The sequence below is a fragment of the Hydra vulgaris genome, chromosome 04, assembly GCF_038396675.1.
Source record: "Hydra vulgaris chromosome 04, alternate assembly HydraT2T_AEP".
In the NCBI taxonomy this organism is placed as follows: Eukaryota; Metazoa; Cnidaria; class Hydrozoa; order Anthoathecata; family Hydridae; genus Hydra; species Hydra vulgaris.
In genome coordinates, this window is record NC_088923.1 from 4,490,712 (window position 1) to 4,509,486 (window position 18,775).

The 18,775-nt window shown below is 25.9% G+C and overlaps 2 protein-coding genes across 2 annotated transcripts in view; both read left to right on the top strand.

The window, feature by feature from the left end:
• The first annotated feature begins 669 nt into the window (after positions 1-669).
• Positions 670-1,656, top strand: LOC101239560 (very-long-chain enoyl-CoA reductase). The gene has a single exon (XM_065795276.1). The coding sequence runs from the start codon at positions 722-724 to the stop codon at positions 1,457-1,459; it is 738 nt and encodes a 245-aa protein (XP_065651348.1). The 5' UTR covers positions 670-721; the 3' UTR covers positions 1,460-1,656.
• Positions 1,657-3,018: 1,362 nt separating this feature from the next.
• LOC100206337 (pre-mRNA-processing factor 6) overlaps positions 3,019-18,775 on the top strand; it is a 48,905-nt gene continuing 33,148 nt past the window's right edge. The window contains exons 1-14 of the mRNA XM_065795275.1: positions 3,019-3,144; positions 3,239-3,383; positions 7,918-8,036; positions 8,570-8,648; positions 8,720-8,814; positions 10,226-10,307; positions 10,647-10,760; positions 11,500-11,659; positions 14,937-15,064; positions 15,183-15,309; positions 15,457-15,575; positions 16,125-16,287; positions 17,288-17,396; positions 17,579-17,648. Coding sequence (XP_065651347.1) covers positions 3,071-3,144; positions 3,239-3,383; positions 7,918-8,036; positions 8,570-8,648; positions 8,720-8,814; positions 10,226-10,307; positions 10,647-10,760; positions 11,500-11,659; positions 14,937-15,064; positions 15,183-15,309; positions 15,457-15,575; positions 16,125-16,287; positions 17,288-17,396; positions 17,579-17,648 — 1,584 coding nt within the window. The 5' untranslated portion in view covers positions 3,019-3,070. The remainder of the gene's footprint in view (positions 3,145-3,238; positions 3,384-7,917; positions 8,037-8,569; positions 8,649-8,719; positions 8,815-10,225; positions 10,308-10,646; positions 10,761-11,499; positions 11,660-14,936; positions 15,065-15,182; positions 15,310-15,456; positions 15,576-16,124; positions 16,288-17,287; positions 17,397-17,578; positions 17,649-18,775) is intronic.

The following is an 18,775-nucleotide window of genomic DNA, read 5'->3' on the forward strand; positions in this document are numbered from 1 at the left end:
TATATCTGTATAGCATTGTATATTAGAATAACATTTAGCGTTTTTATATATATGTTAGAATCTTACTTTTTTTTTCAAATTTTTTTTACATATCATAAGTTTTTAACAGTCACTTTTTAAATGACTTTTGGGTTATTTTCCTTAATAACAAATCTTATGTGCAAAACTTTATGATAAGGTTAGGTTTAACAATACAAAATAAATAACGAATTTTTTTTCTAATGTTAATTAGAAAAAAAACTAGTTTATACTTTTTTTTTAGGTTCAAGAGATTTCAGACTTGAAATTTCGAGTACCTAAAAGAAGCTTTCACAAATTGCTGTTTTAGTATGAATGTCATTGACATTTCATGCGCAGCTGAATTAGTATTTATTGATAATACCAATAAATACTAATTTAGCATGAATTGTATATCAATGAATAATTTCATCATTTAAAAATATATCAATGATGTGTTTTTAAATGATAAAAGTTTTGTAGCAATTTATGTATATTTAATATAATTTGTATAATACAATTTATATAATGCAATTTATTTGATACATTTTATCCTAATAAATAATTTCATAATTATATTATATAATATGATATTACATAATATAGTTATAAAATTATTTATTGTTATAAATTGTAATGTACTAGTTTAATTATAATGAGATAATTTTTTTTTTGTATTTATTATAACATTTTGATTTAATTTAGATATTTTTCTTGTGAGAAAATGCCAGAAGGTTGTAATGCAGTATTTGCTAATGTTTTCAGTTATTTTGGAACATTGATAATATTTGTTGTTGTGTTTTTTGTTAAAATGCCTGTTCTTTCTTATCCAATAGTTGGCAACTTGTTTAAGGTAGATACCACAAATTGGAACAGCCAAACGTACAGATATGTGATATTAGCTTTGTGGTGTATTCATTTTATTCGGCGTATAGTTGAAGTTTTATTTGTTCATATATACAATCGTAGAATGTCTGTATTGGAAACTATTGGTGGGCCAATATACTACTGGATTTTTTCTCTTTTCAATGTTTGGGCAATAAGTGATGATCAGAATCACAATAAAAGTTCATATAAACCTGGATTCTTTGTTTGCAGTGTGCTTGGATTTATTATATTTGCAATTGGCGAGATTGGAAATTGTATATGTCATTATCAATTGAGAAAATTCCGATCATCTGAAAAAGATGATCAACTAATTGCAGTTAATGGAAGACGTGTTCCAGATAGAGGTTTATTTGTGTTTGTAACATGTCCACATTATTTTTTTGAGATTGTTTCATGGTTTGGTTTCTTTTTAGTAACTTGGACATTATGGTCACTTTTGTTTTTATTGTGCACATTTATAACTTTAGTAATATATTCAAAAAAGAAGCACAAAGCTTATCAACAACAATTTGATGGAATAGACGGAAGACCATTGTATCCTAAACGAAACATTTTAATTCCTTTTGTTTTTTAAAGTAATTATTTTTATATTCACTTTATATTTACTTAAAATTTTTAAATTTTTACATTTATACTTTTATAATAACTTATACAAATTTTGTTATGGTTTATTATTTTATATTTGGTTTTTATACATTTTTATATAAAAATAAAAACAAATTATAATAAATTTATATATTAAAATTTTTTTGTTTTAGAAATATTTTAAATATAAATTTATCTGTTAAATAATCATTATTTTTATTAATAAATTAAATATATACATACAATTATTTCTCATTTTATTTTGTTATTTGAATTAATTACATATATATAACAGTTATAGTAATTTTTTATAACACTTATACTAAATTTTTATTTCAAAGAAATATACCTGAAGAAGTTAAAAAATTAAAATTTTTTTTTTTTTTCTGATTCATTTCTTCACTTCAAGAATTTTTACGTTCACCTTACAATACTTCCATGCTTTTTTTATTTATCTACCATGTGAGTATCTTAAAACATGTTTGAATTTTTATCCAACTAACACTGAAATTTTATCTTTTGTCTAGACTTTAGGTTTTTAGCATTTTTTGCATATCTTGTTATATCACATGTTTTGTAGCTCACTCTTCTAGACTTTCAGTGTTTTTAAAGAGAAATATTGAGAATTGGCTTTGATCTCTTTGCTTTTATATAAAGTTTTATTAAGTTAATAGTTTGAATTCAATAAATTTTAAATTAAAAAAAATTTTAATTTAAGATTTATTGAACTCATTTTTTAAAATTTTAAATTAAAAAAAAATCCACTAACTAATCAAATCAAAGAGTAGTTTAAATTGTAAAAAGAATAAGTCAAATCAATGAATGGTTTAAATTGTAAACATATTTTCAAAAAATATTCAATAAAATTTGTAATAAGCTATATTGGAAGTTGAATGTTTTTTTTATTAGTGTCTTTATCCAGTGTCATTCAAGTAAATAAATTTTCAAAGTTATTTCTTCTGTTTGCTGTTTTTTTTGTCCCAATAAAAGTCTAGTTTGTACCTGCAAAAATCTAAGTCCTCAATGGATGTATATATTCACCAATAGCTATGATGCCTTCATAAGTAGCCTAATATGATGCCTAATAAATAGCCTTCACAAGTAGCCTAACATGATGCCTAATAAATAGTCTTCACCAATAGCTATGATGGCTTCATAAGTATAGATATGTGATAGTATGAAGACTTCATAAAATGCTTCATGCAAGGCTAAGTGCTTAAATATTTTGGGAGCACTGTAAGTTGTTTCAATGGGTATTGGAATGTGGTATTTCTTGGAGTTTTTATATTTGTAATTTGCAATTTATTATTATGATTATTCCATTTTTATTAGTTTTTTATTGTTATTTATTATTATAATTATTCCATTATTATTACAATTATTCCGACAGGTAGATGATGATTATTATACATAGTATGTAAAGTATAACACTATAAAAAATTAAATAAACATAAAATAAATATTTTACTACTTTAAGGGAAGTTATACATGGAGATACATACATACATGGGAAAATATTAGTAGAAGAAGTAAAAGCTGATATTTTAGAATATTTCTTTTTTTAGAATTTTATTTTGAAATATTTAAGAAACATTACATTATGGAGATTCAGCGAAAAAAAAATTTTATTGGAAAGCCATCTCCTTTGGGATATGTTGCTGGTCTTGGTAGAGGGTTAGAAATTATATTTTTAGTAAATAAAATTTTTAGTAAAATTTTGTTTATCAATGGAAAGAATTGTATAATGATTTGTTTGTTTGAATTATAGTGCTTCTGGATTTACTACAAGATCAGATATTGGTCCTGCTCGTGATTCAACTGACATGCCAGATGAAAATGCTGCTCCTATTGTCTCAAAAAAGAAGGCAGATGATGATGAAGCTGAAGATCTTAATGAATCCAATTACGATGAGGTATGGCAATTTTTTCCAATATACTTGTGTGCAAACAGTGATGACAAGTAATTCAAATTTTTAGCATTACTTTGTTCTTGATTGTATTTTTTGTGAGGTGCAATTGACAAATACTTTCTAGCAGTATAACTAGTAGATAACTAAAGTCCACTAGATTATTTACAAAAGTAGTAAAGGGCATCGATACATACATATGTGTGCATTGTTTATTACAAAATCACCCCCCCTCCTTTCCCAACACAAAATTTTCAAAACATTAAAAGCAAAAAAACTTAGTTAATTCCACATTGATATTATGTTATGTAACTCTGCTACAATAATATTTTTTTAAACTCTTAAAATTTAATGCTTTTGTTTAAAAAAAAGGAATCAAACTTTATGTAGATATGCAGAACAAGAGATAGTAAAATCGTGTATATACTCACTCTCTTCCCCCTCCCTTGTAGGAATTTGTGCGTTTTTGGGTAACCTCCTCCTAGTAAGCGACCTGGGTTGATATTTGACCAGGGCTGGAGCCGGGTTTGATAAAATATAGCTGGGGTTGGGTTTGTGACCGGGGCTGCATAAACATTTATACATCCTAAAGTATATTTTTTAAATTTAAAATTCATGTTATATTTTTTATGTATATGCATATATAAACATCATTATGATCAACATGATCATCATAATCATCATTACCATCATCATTATCATCATCATCATCATCATCATCATCATCATCATCATCATCATCATCATCATCATCATCATCATCATCATCATCATCATCTGATCATCTTCTCTTTCGGCAAATACTGCACCATATAAATACCAAAATTTATAAAAATATGAAAGGATTTTGTATGTCAGCATCTAAATAAATAGCAAAAATATGTGTTTATATCCATAATATATATGCATAAAGGCCATCTCGGAAGCTTTTATTCTTTCTGGAATAAAAGTTTGGAAGCTTTTATTCCTTACCTTCAATTTTAAGTCAAGCCTCATTCTACTCCACATTTTTCACCATTTTGAGCAGTTGCTTTATTAAATATTAATCTTTTTTTTATTTCTTTTTTTTTACAAGAACATCTCTATTAAGAACAAATGTCCTTTTATTATTGCAAAAAACTAATGTAAAAAAGTCCTGTGTGATGTTAAGCTCTATTATTCCCAGTTTACTAAATCTTGTATCTTATCTCAGATGCTAGGTTCTAGAGATTTTTGGTTAATCTCCAACAGTGTCATTAACTGAAATAAGTCTAACATTTAATCTCTAATTCATGGACCTGATCTTTTTACTTCTCCCCAAAATAAAGCAGAGTTATTTGCAAAGAAATCGTACTCTAATTTAACTCTTGAATCTAATAGTTGCAGCTTAATTACAATAATAGTTCATAAGAATAGTCACCCCCTAAAAAAATCATAAAAAGTTTAAAAAATATAAAAAGATATAAGTTCTCCTAAAATGTGGCCAATTTTCTAAAAATACTTCTAAATTCTCCTAATTTTCTCTTAAAATTACCAAGAAAATCAAAAGAAAAATGTAACTTTTTAAAATATAATATGTTCATTTTGAATCTAATATTTTTTTCTTATAAAATAAAAGTTTTTTATTTTTATGTCAGTGGTAATTCACAGAGTCAAAATTATTTTTATTTATTATTCTTTGTTTTAATCATATATACATAAATATATGTGATAAATATGCAATACAACCTTTCTTAGAAACACCAGCTAACACCAAAGGCAGCATTGTGTAAACAATAAACTTTAAATAATTTGTTGCACAGTCAAAAAGAAAAAAACAATGTTGTGCTTTCAAAACATTTGTATCAAGCTCAAACATATATGAATTATTTTGTTGAGATAATAGTTAAATAGCTAAACAATTTTCTTGTGGGAAAAAACTGCACTTATCTCATTTATTTTGGAGTTGCACCACATTTGAAGGAAATTTTGTGTATGTACATTATCAGAGCTTGACAAGTTTGTCTGTCTCGTCTGATGAATCTTACAACCAAGTTATCATAAAGAGTCAAATTGACCTGCATGTTAGATATTTAGACTCCTCATTGGAGATGGTAAACACACAATATTAAAACTCTGATCCAAATGTAAATCTTTTTCTTTTCTCTCTAATTTAAATGCTAAGAGAAAAGACTGACAGTTCTGAGAATTGAGTTTCAACTCAGTCAGTTAATATCAATTGAAACATGTGGATGTTTCAATTGACAATGCGTTGTTTATTTAAACATGGGGTAGAAATTAAATAAATTACTCTTCTTCTTGTTTAAGATATTCCATGGGAGCACTTCTTCTAATGCTGATTTTGAAAGTCTTCAAATTATGCTCTACAATTCTCTAGTCATCGTTGGGTTAAAATTGAGAGAGCAGCAAAATGAGTAGAACAGATCAAGATTATTGCGATTATTGACTTTTGGAAAAGTTTACCAAAAAGTAATCAACCTAGTTAATGTAAGCCCGGCCAAAATATCAATTACAAATACCTCTATAAAAATGTACTAGTTCCTGTTAAGTTGCAATTTTTTAGGAAAAATGCAAGGTTGTTAAATCCGTTTATTAGTTTTCCAAACTGGCAATCCAATCCTTATTTTTCAACAATTGAGTATTTTCTTTTGTCAAAGTTTATGAAAAAAGAGGTTTGGTCTTATGTGACTACAACATTTACATTATTAAAAGCTGATATCAGCGATGCCTAAAATCAAGTGTCTGGTGCAAATATTGATCTAGGGTTTGGAATAAAATATGAGTTGCAGCAATTGAAACCTGGAAAAAAAAATTATGATGAAAATCTGTAACTGATGCACTAGTAAACTTAAAACTTTAAAGTTCACTTTTAGTTACAATTATAAACAAATGGTTAAAAAAAGCCGTACTCGTATTTTGCTAAATACTTAGTATGATCACCTATGTTTATCACCGTTATACATGGGAAAATCTCATGAGATGTGTGAACTTTATATTGATAGATTGTTACTAAAATTAGTTGATAACAAAAAGGTGTCACCATCAACTCTTTCTTAAATAGTTACAGGTTGTAATTACTTGTGAAAGAGAACAGAGAGAAATTTTATGGATTTAATAAAGAAAGTGATAGAATAAATTCTTTTTTTGCTTCAATATACAGATGCCTCACAATTCAAGGACTTAGTGAAAGTTTACTAATTGTTGCTAAGTGTAAGATTACCAGTTGTTACCTAGTGTCTAAAGGCCAAACACAAGTAGAGCATAGATTTAGTATAAATGATCAACTTCTGGATGGTAATAACTGATACTCTTGTTGCTCAGAGAATTTTCTATTTCAGATAGTTATTAATGTTACCCAAGAAATTGTTTTTTGCAATAATTTGAGTATATGATTGGGTTTACCAATTTGCAGGCAGAATTTTAGCATAATTAGTCCAGTTCTGCCATATGTAATAACTGCAATAACTTTTGAGATCTATTTGTTGCCTGCCTATAGTTTGTGCTCCCACAAGTCTGCATCTGTGAGAAATCTGTCTTAATACTCCATTGTTTGGATCAGCCTCATTGATTTTATTTTAACAAAAAGTTTAAATTCTTGACTTTAAATGCATCAAAAGCAATATGACCTGCTTGAATTAGATCTTTTTTGGTCTTTATTATTCTGGAAGGCACTTATCATTTGTCACTTAGCTGAAAACTAAGCTAAAACGTTCTTGAGACTAGCTTGTTTTATTAAAACTTGCATTATGTTGATTTTGAGATGCAATTTAATTGATAAGCATATAAAAAGTGGCTTTTTTATTGACCTGTATTCGTACACAAAACTGTTTGTGTTTCAGAACTTTTTTGTGTTGAGTTTAGAGAGGGTTATTGAGTTGAGACAACAAAGAAAAGAAAAAAAGTAGTCTCCTTTAGCTATAATGCTAAGCAAAAATTTTTATGTGACATTACATAAATGAAAGTCTCCACAAATTTCAGTAATGTAATACCTGCAAGCAGTAATGTATTACCTATTCCAGATAAAAGTGGGACAATTATAATTAACTGAGAAACATTTTTTCTTGAAACAGTTGGTTGCAGGCATTTAACTTTTCAATTTTTATCAGGGATCAGTTTTTCATCCCTTTGAACAAAAAAGGGGATATCACACAGAAACTCTTCTCATATGTTTCCAGATCACTTGAATGGTATCTCCATACTTTGTTGAAAAGTTGAGTTTCTTTGGTGAGAATTTCATAAATGGTTTTCAATTTTTTAATCATATAAAAGTAAAAAACAGTATGACACATTATTTTTAAGACATTAAGACTATTAAACAAACTTATTAAAAAAGTTTTTTTTTTTCTTATATAATAATCAATAGTCAAAAATTAAAGTTTAGGAAATAAATTTTCTTTTTCATCTGAAATGTGATATCTCTTCTTTGCTTGCTTTGTCCCCAGTTCCTTTTTCAAACTTTATTTTTTATTTTTTCACTATCTTCAACTTAGTTGTTTTATAACTAAATCAGTTTTTTTGGTGCAGCGATGTTGGTTCCAATTTTTTTTTTTTTTTTTTTTAGTTTGCTGGTTATGGAGGAAGTTTGTTTACAAGTGGTCCCTATGAAAAAGATGATGAAGAAGCTGATGAAGTTTATGAAAACATAGACAGAAGAATGGACGATAAGCGCAAAGAAAGAAGGTATGCAATGATTTTTAATTAGAGTGCTGAGCCCTATGCACAAGCTCTATATTTGCAAGTTACTAAAGTTGCCTGTTTTTAAAATGTTGAGTTGAAAAATTAAAAAAAATTGTTAATAAGAAAAAAAAAATGTTTAAAAAACATTTTAAGCATAATTTTTTGTCTACTTTTCATAATTTAAATAAATTAAATATACTAACTCTTATATCGTAGTATTTGTTCTTAAAAATAATGATTTGTCTCTATTTTTTCAACAATCAAGATTGTAGTTTCTGGAATGTTCTACCAGACTATAAAATCTCCATTAATTCATTTCTCTGGAATGTTTTGCCAGATAATATGGTCTCTACTGATTCATTTCTTTTCAGAAGTTTTTTGTAAATTACTAAATAAGTTATACACAACTAGAAAGTTTTATATAATTTATTTAGTAACTTACTAATAAGTAATTTTTGTTTAGGATAATCATTTGTTTGTGATCTGTAACGATCACTTATAAATCGTTGTTGTTCATCATAATATTTCTGGTTTAGAGAAAAGAAGTTTAAAGAGACAGTAGAAAAATATCGTCAAGAGAGGCCAAAAATTCAACAACAGTTTTCGGATTTAAAGGTTTTCATTTTTTTTTTTTTTCTTACCTTTCTTTTATTTATCAATTTTTTATCTAATATTAAAATATTTAGAGAAAGCTTGCAGAAGTTGGTCCTGAGGAATGGGCGTCATTACCTGAGGTGGGTGATTCTCGAAATAAAAAAGTTCGAAATCCAAGACCTGAAAAGTATGTGATCTTTTGTTACTAATTTTGGTCTTTGTTTTCATCACTTTATCAGCTTGTTAAATGTTTTTAATATTGCTTATATAATAACACTCTTAATAACATTCTTGTTTCTATAGTTTATGTAATAGTTTATAATTGAAATAATTTTTATGCAATAGTGTTGATGCTTTTATACAATAGTGTTCATTATATTTGAAAAATATATTTTTCATATTAAAAAAACTTTAAGTTTAAAGAAGTTGAGATTTCAAATTAAGAATTAGAAATTTGAATTAAAAATTATAAATTATAAATTAGAGGTTTCAAAAAGATCAGTTGTTTCAACTTAAAAATAATAAATTTTATGTGGGTAAAATCATCTGTATTATTTTTGAGAACTAGGTTGACATACTTTTGAAAAACCTTTGGAACGAAGTTCTCATAAATATTAGTGGTAAGGTAATTCCTGATATCAGTAACATATGTACTATTTATATATAGATATTCTTTGTTGAGAATAAATGAGCCCAGGAATTCTGAAATTCTCTCTTTTTATTATTCTTTTATAAAAATTTTGAAAATAAGATTATCCTAATCATAACAAGATTATTGCAAAGAAAATGACAAGATAAATGACAAGATAAATTTGCATATGAAACATTAACAATAAAAAAACTGATAAAAAATTTAAATTATTTGCATAACTATTTAGTAATTTATGTATTAAAAGTTCGAACTTTATAAAATACCCAAAAATATCCAAAGCTTTTGAATAAATGTGTATGGGTAATATGAATTTTTATTTTTAAATTAATATAGTTAATTAATATTGGTTATTTACTTCAATTATTCAATATGTTGCATGATCTTAATAGCCAGTGTAGAAGTTAAACTTTGTTATCAGAAAAATAATTGGTAGTTAAATGTGTTGTATTTTTTAATGGCTTTAAATCAGTTAAAAATATTTTTCAAAGTATCTTAATATTTCTTTTCAATAAAGATTTTAAGTAAATCATTGCTTGAGATACAAGCTGTAATTTTTTTAAATAAAAAATTTTAAATTAAAAAAAAATATTAATTTTAGAATAAAGTTTGTTTTAAAAAAGTTTAATATTATTCAATAAAACACAATGACGTCTGTTATGAATTCCTTAATTTGTTTACACAAAAAAAAAAATGATTATAATTTTTATTGTCTGCCAGTAAGTAATAAAATTGCCTAAAAAATCAAACCAAAGCCTTCATTAACTTCTCAAATGGCAAAAACATTAAAAAACAAAGAAAAAGAAATTTAAATAATAGAAATTACGGTGATCTCAAATAACTTTTCAGAAAAGTATATACACACACACCAGCCACCAACCAATTATTATTTAATACCTATGTAGTTATTTATTAACAAATTATTAATGATTTATTGTGATATTTCCAGATTTACACCTGTTCCTGATAGTGTCCTTCGCTCTGCACTTTTAGCTGGTCAAACGACAACCTCTGTTAACCCAATGGATCAAGTATGTTTATTTTGATAATCTTCTAATTAAATAAAATCTAAAATTTTTAAATTTTTAATACTAGTTTTTCTATAAAAAAAAAAAATTCCAAAAGTTTCAAAGTTTCTAATATCTTATCAATGATTTTAATGTTGATGCTTTTGTCAAGTTATTACCACCAAAATTTTTAGTATTTTCATCAAATCAAAAAAAACTTTCTTCAAATTGTTTTTTATTTCCTCATATTTTTATATAAAAATTTTTTTATATAAAAATATGATTTTGCGTTAAAGTTTTCTTGTATTTTTATACAAACAATTGCTTTTTAAAAGTGTTATTTTAAAGTTTTTTTTATATTAGTTTGATGGTTTGACCACACCATATTCTGGCCTGGCAACCCCTGCTTCTGGTGATCTTGACCTGAACAAAATTGGTGAAGCAAGAAAATCTCTTGTTGGTGTTAAACTAGATCAGGTGAGATCAAAGTGATGAGGTGAGATCAAAGTGATGAGGTGAGATCAATGTGACAGGTGAGATTATAATGACAGGTGAGATAGGAAAATAAAGAATTTCAGGTAAGATATAAATAAAGGAGAGAGTTTTGAGTTTTTTGAGATTTTTGAACTTTTTCTCAGCAAGCATTTGGAAAAGTTTTAAGAAAAACTAAAAAACTGCAAAATTTATTCATTGAAACTTATTGCTAAGTATATAATTTTATAAAAAAAAATGTTCATAAATGTTTAATTGCATTAACTGACAAATACAAAACAACGAATATACATCACAAACATTATACAAAATAAGATGAAAAGTGAAAGTAACATAAAAATTTTATAAATCAATAAAACTCTGTCTTACCAATCAAGATTTTATTTAGTTATTTTTCATATCATTAATAGACAATAAGATAAATATTATGTTGATATGAAATATTGATATAAATTGTTTTATAAAAAATAATTTAAAATGTCTTGCTTTAGAAAAGCAAAATATGACTCTGAATGTTGCAGAATTAACTAGTTAGTAGAACAAACTAGTTGTTAGAAATATATTTACCAATTTAAATATTTAAAAATAATTTTAACTTAAGAATAATTCAAAAAGATTTAAATTACTTTTTCATTTGTTATATTTCAGATTGTTCAATTAAAAATACGATTTTAAATATTTAACATTACAAACATGTTTAAAATTTTATGAATTACAATATTAGGCTTCTGATTCTGTTACTGGTCAAACTGTTGTTGATCCAAAAGGTTATCTAACAGATCTTCAAAGTTTAACTCCAAGTTCTAGTGGTGACATTGGTGATATCAAAAAAGCCAGACTTTTGTTAAAATCAGTCATCACAACCAATCCAAAGCATGCACCAGGTAAATAAGTTTAAAATGTGTTTAACTTTATTTGATGGCAGTGAAAAATTTTTAATTCTTTATCTGAAGTTCTGAAAAATCAAAATAGAAAAACATCAAATTAGTAAAATAAAAGAGTACTATTTTGTAATATAAAGTGCAAAATGAATGGCCACCATATAGTAGGTAACCAAGTACCAAATAGTATGTAACCAAGTACCAAATAATATGTAACCAAGTACCAAATAGTATGTGACCAAGTACCAAGTAGTATGTAACCAAGTATCAAATAGTATGTAACCAAGTTACAGATAATAAGTAACTAAGTAATAAATAATAAGTTAATGAGTAAAAAAATAATTAAAAAAAAAACAGTATTTGAAAATGAAGTTTTTTTGATAATTTGTGAACAATTAAAATGTAAAAATGTAATATATTATAGTTTAATAATTGACAATAAAATACAAAATCTTTTTTTATATTTTGTTACTTGGGTTTTTTACAGTTCTAGTATTTTGATGCAAATATGTTTATTTTTTATTTTTAAATCATTTTCTTGATTTTTCACTAGGAAGCTACAATTATTTTCCTCCTAATATTAGACATTGCAATTTTTTTAGCAGATTATTTTTGACCCTTTTTGTTTCTTTATTACATAAACTTATTTTTTATCATCATTTATTCAATCCAATCCAGTTCAATAATGCTTCTTTTTTTTAATTATAAGTAGTCTAAATCTGTAAGGGGTGGTAGATTAATCAGTATTTGGGATTAATTGATTAATGATTAATTATTGAAAAATTAATTGATTGATTTTCGATTAATATTATTTTACAGTTTAAAATGAGTAAAGTGTTACTTATGATTTTTACTTATTTTTTTTACTTAAGAATTTATAATAATACTTATTATTAATACTTATGAATTTCTCTTTTTTCATCAGATTTTATCTTAAAAAAACATAATTAACAGTATCATCATTTAAACTAGTTCTTAACTTGGTAACAAATCAGCTACACTAAAACTTCTTACTGATTCTATAAAATTATAAATCTTTTCTAAAGAGTCTTTCTAGCATTTTAAGTTTTTCCTAAAGAGCACTGAAAAAATACCAGTGTATTTTTTCAGTGCCTTTAAGTACTGGCATTTCATGCTCAATACAGCTCAAAACTTCTTGTGTTGATGACAAGTTTGTAATGTAATGTTGTATGTGACATCATTTCTTCCAATTCTGTAACTATAGTTTTTTTTCTTATGTTTTACATTACAAGTGGGTTCACACTCTGACTCAGATGCTGGTTCAACTTCTAGTTGAGTTTAATTAGGTTTTCCTTGTGTAGAGGTAAAAGTAGATATACTTTTTTGCTGTTTTACCAATTTAATTTTTATTTGGGTTGTTTTAACAAACTGATTACAGAACTCCATATTGTTTTAGTATTCAGACATCAAAACAACTTTTTTCAGGCGGCATCATAAATGGCATCGTTCTGTTGCACTTTAAGAGTATTACATTTAAACATTTTTAATGTTTTGTTTTTTTATATACAGTGGGCAGCCAAATTTTTAGTTACAGTTTAAAAGGTATTTGCTACCAAATTATTTTCTCAGTTACATGATCCTGCCCAGTGCCATAAAGCTAAATCAGTGACAAGATATTGAGAGTGAAAAAATGTTACTGTTTTACCATGGCCTGGCAATTCTCCCGACCCAATAGAGAACAGCTGGAAACTTTTAAAGCGGATAATTGGGCATAAAACTATAATCAACAAAAAAAATCTCATAGAGGCACTAAATAATGCCTGGCATAATGATCAGGAGTTAAAAGCAAATGTAAAGAATTGCATCTATAGTATAGAAGGATATGAGCAGTAATTGATGACTGCGCAACCAAATACTAAAAAACTTTTTGTATCGTGAGTTTTCTTAAATAAATGCTTAGAAATAGTAAGAGTGTTTAAACTTTTTGTATCGTGAGTTTTCTTAAATAAATGCTTAGAAATAGTAAGAGTGTTTAAAATTTTTACTTTTTAAAGAAAAATATTTAAAACTAGTAGCACCAATATTTATTTAAAAATTTAATATTTATTTAAAAATTTAACATAAGAATACGTAATAAAGCTTATAATGGTTAAAATGATATTTTTTGCAAGTGTAATTAATAATTTGGCCGCCCACTGTACTTCTGTACACTGTACTAATAAATACACTTATATTTGTTTATACATTTTATATATGTTTACATTTATGGTAAAGAAAAATTAGTTGTAATTCTTTGTAAAAAAAATGCCTAATTTATTTTATATTAATATGGAAAATTTATAGATTAATTGTTTGGTTATTTATTGATTAATCGTTAATCATTTGCCATTCCTAGTTTCTATAACTTAATAATAATTTTGTTTTTTTTCGATTGCACATCTAGCTGCAGTTGCTATTGACTAAAAGTTTTATTATAACTATTGTTTTAATAAAATATTTTTATTTGATTTGTTGATCTGTTTTTAAAGTAGCTAAATTTTGTGACATACTAACAACCTGTATGGCTTCAATAGCTGCATCAATGTTTTCAGTTGCTACACAACAGAAAATTGTTATCAAATTGCCTAATTAAGTGATTAATTAGAAATAAGCTAAAATTAAAAGTTTGATTAATAAAAAACTCAGTTTCAACACCCTAACTGAAAAAATTAAAATATTTAAAAAAGTGATACGAATTGGTATCATTTTTATTTTATTTTATTATCAACTTGTTTCTCCGCGCAGCGGCCTTGTTCGTCAAGGTTCGTGTTTCGGAGTTATAGAGTTGAGAGAGGGTTATAACCACTATTAAGTAACCTCCTCGTCTGTAGTGGCCTTCTCGGCCTTGAGGAGGTGAATAACAAAAAAAAAAAAAAAAAAAAAAAAAAAAAAAAAAATTTTAATTTCAATAAAAAATAAATATTTAATCAAAACATTAAACTGAAATAGTTTTTCAATTTTGAGTTACAAGCAAAGTAAAATTATAGTTATAAGTTTAATATAAGATAAGATTAAGGCAGAGAGAGAGAGTGTGTGTGTGAGAGAGAGAGAGAGAGAGAGAGAGAGAGAGAGAGAGAGAGAGAGAGAGAGAGAGAGAGAGAGAGAGAAAGAGAGAAAGAGGGTTTAAAAAATAATTTAATATATTTTAATAGTTTTTCAGACATTTGCAATATAAAGAGTTTCAAGTTTTTAATGATTTGTAGCTGTTTGTTTTACTTTACTTACATTTATAATTATGTTGCAGTTATGTCATAATTTGCATATTAAAAAATGCTTTTAGGTTGGATTGCAGCAGCGCGTCTTGAAGAAGTGACAGGTCATACACAAAAAGCTAGGAACTTGATTATTAAAGGAACAGAAGCATGCCCGACAAGTGAGGATGTTTGGCTAGAAGCTGTGCGTTTACAAGTAAGAATTTTTTTTGTTTTATTTATGTTTGTTATTTTTTAATTCAATTTATGTTTATTATTTTTTTTATTCAGTAAAAAGATTTTGTTTTTTTCCCCCTGTAAAATGATTTTTTCAGCCGGTAGATTTGTCCAAAGCAGTTGTTGCACAAGCTATAAAACATCTTCCACAATCAGTGCGACTTTGGATTAAAGCTGCGGACTTAGAAACAGAGGTTACTGCTCAAAAAAAAGTTTTCAGAAAAGGTTTTCAGAAAAATTTTTAAATATATTTTTTGTATTTTTATATTAATGATTATTATGTTTTATTTTTTTCTTATTTATGTATTATTTATTAATTTATGTATATAAAAGCTAAAAATATTACCTGTTTTTTTATATCATTTTTTTAAGCATTGGAGCAGATTCCCAACTCAGTCCGATTATGGAAAGCTGCAGTAGAATTAGAAGAGCCGGCTGATGCTCGTATATTATTAACGCGTTCTGTAGAGTGCTGTCCCCAAAGTGTTGAGGTATAAGATGTTTTTTCCTAAATAATATACATACATAATAATATACATGCAGTTAATTTTTTTGAAAATTAATATTGTTTCATTTAAACATTGAAAATATATTTCATGGAAAAACAATGACTGTGTAAACTTGTGTTTTACTCTGTAAATAATTAAGTTGATTACTACCCATACCCCCTCACCTCTCTCCTCTCTAATTTCTCATTGTATTAAAAATTAAGACCTTTCTGCTTATGAAGTTTTAAAACTATTACTAGTTAGAGGTACTTCACAGGTATCATACTTTTTGAAATCCAAAGGTAAAATTTTTATCTGCTGATCAGATTAAATATTGATTCTCAGTGCTATAAGTATTCATAACTATGAATAGTAGTCATGCTTACAAAGCATTGTTATGCGCCTAAAGAACAGTTGCCTTGTTACTATTTTAGCTTAATTTTTTTTGTTGTTGACATTTTTGAGCTTAAAAATTTTTTGTGTGTTTTGTGTAAGTAAATGCTTTCAAAATGTGAATAAATTAAGAAAGTTTTTTTTTTAAACTTTATTTAGCTTTGGCTTGCTCTAGCACGATTAGAAACTTATGAAAATGCAAGGCGAGTTCTGAACAAGGCACGTGAAAACATTCCTACGGATCGTCAGATATGGATCACTGCAGCAAAATTAGAAGAAGCCAATGGAAACACTCCACTAGTTGATAAAATTATTGAAAGAGGTTTTTTATTTTTAGTGCTAGAATTATTATATAGATTTATGTGTGTGTGTATATATAAAGAGCCGTAACCACAATTTTGATATTGAGGGGGGGCCTGGGGTTTCTTCGATTGAAAAAAAAAAGCGGAGGGAAGGGGGTATGAACAAGGAAAAATTTGAAAATAATAACTAAACCTTTTTAAATTAGTTTTTGTAATAGAATGCTGATAATAATTTGAAAAAAATGATGATAATATTATTCGATTTGACAATCGAATTGTGATGTGCAAAAACTTCACGTGTATTAACAATAAATACTTCATTTTTTGCAATAAATTGTAGTATTGAGAAAATGTAAGGTTTTCGCAGAATATAAGTTTATCTCAAGAAAAAAAATGCTATAGAAATAAAGTCATTCTATATATTTTACAATAGGTTTCTTTTTAAAAAAATATTTTCAAAAAAATTATTGGGGGCCTAGGCCCCCTGACCCCCTGCCTTTCCTCTCTTCCTCGTCGGTTACAGCTCTGTATATATATAATTTTTTTTTTAATTACATATATTATTTTAAATTTTATTTTGTTAATGCTTTTATAAATAATTTTGTTACCTTTTTTTTAATTTTGTTGCAACCTTCACTCAATTGTAAACTTCAAAATATTTGGATTAAAAAGACTGCCGTGGGGATAAGCAAGTTGAGCATTGTCCTACCATTGATCTGGTGGGGTTTAAACTATTTATCTCTTGCCTAAAGTAGCCCTCTTAGAGTTATCGCTTTTCCTGCACCACTAGCCCACAAATTTTGAACAGATTTTTTTGAAGTTAAATTTAAAAAAAAAAAATTAGTAAGGTGTTGATTTATGCGTCATGGAACAGTATTAGTATTATTCAATAACACATATAACCAAATATTAAATTTCAAATGTACTTTTATAAAACTTAAGTATAAAATATTGTTTTGTTTAATATTATTATTTTTATTATTTTTCACTTGCTGGTTTCAATGTATTTTATTTATTAAGCTGTCTCATCCCTTGCTGCAAATACAGTGGAAATCAACCGTGAGTTATGGATAATTGATGCTGAAGAAGCTGACAAAGCAGGTTCTATATACACTGCCCAATCCATTATGTATGTTTAGTTTTTTTATTGAAATTTTTTTTCATTTTATTTTTTGTATCTATTAAAATTTGTTTTACACATCTCACTAAAACCAAAAATTAGCCCCTAAAATCAAGTAAGCAATTTATTTTTATTATTTTAAATCAACAAACACATTTTAAACAAACAAAAGTTTCAATTCTTTTTTTTAGAAAAACTGTTATTGGTGTTGGAATAGAAGATGAAGATAGGAAACACACATGGCTAGAAGATGCTGAATCAGCAAGTTTTTAAGTTCTATTATTTTTAATTGACAAGAATAGTTTGTAGTAGACAAAATTAGTTTGTAGTACACAAATTTAGATAGCGATTCTGATTCCAGTAATAAGTAGCTAAACTGACACAGCAAATGATGTAATTCACAATTTATTTTGTATAAAACATTTATTTTAATTGGTGCAAAATCCTCTGGTATAAAAATTAAACAGATTTAGCAAATGATGTAGCAGCACTCTTTGCATGTTGTGTGAATTGTCAGTCGATGCATGTACACTTTAAAAATGTATATATATATGTATATATTATATATATATATATATATATATATATATATATATATATATATATATATGTATATATATATATATGTATATATATATATGTATATATATATGTATATATATACAAATATATTTATATGTATACATATTTCTATATATTTAAGTTTTTACCATAAAATGTCAGTTTTAGGTTTTTTTAAAAAAAAATTATTTTAAAGACTGGAAAAAGTTTTTTTTTTTTCTTTATTATTTGATAGACTACCTGCCATAACCAAACTCTCAGTCGATGTAGCAACACTCCCTTGCAAGTCAAGCTATAAGATAGTTGATATAGCAACACTCCGCGCATATTTTACAGTAAAAAAATAAAAATAAAAACATTCAGAATGTTTTTATTTTTAAAACATAAAATAAAAACATTCAGAATGTTTTTAAAAGTATTGTAGTCTTTTAATTTGCGTTTTTGTGGTTTTTTAATCCTAATTAGTTCCTGCAATTAAATTAATGCATTTTGTTCTAATCCAACCATAATTTTGTCAGTTTAAATACCACAGACAATTGAAGAGCTATTTTTGATCACAAACTGTATATCTAAGCCATTTACTATATATATATATATATATATATATATATATATATATATATATATATATATATATATATATATATATATATATATATATATATATATATATATATATATATATATATGGTATATATATATATATATATATATATATATATATATATATATATATATATATATATATATATATATATATATATATATATATATATATATATATATATATATATATATATGGTTCAAAAGCTTTCAAAATTTTTGAC

Coding starts and splice junctions, on each gene's coding strand:
- LOC101239560 (XM_065795276.1), top strand. CDS start 722: ATGCCAGAAGGTTGTAATGCAGTATTTGCTAATGTTTTCAGTTATTTT.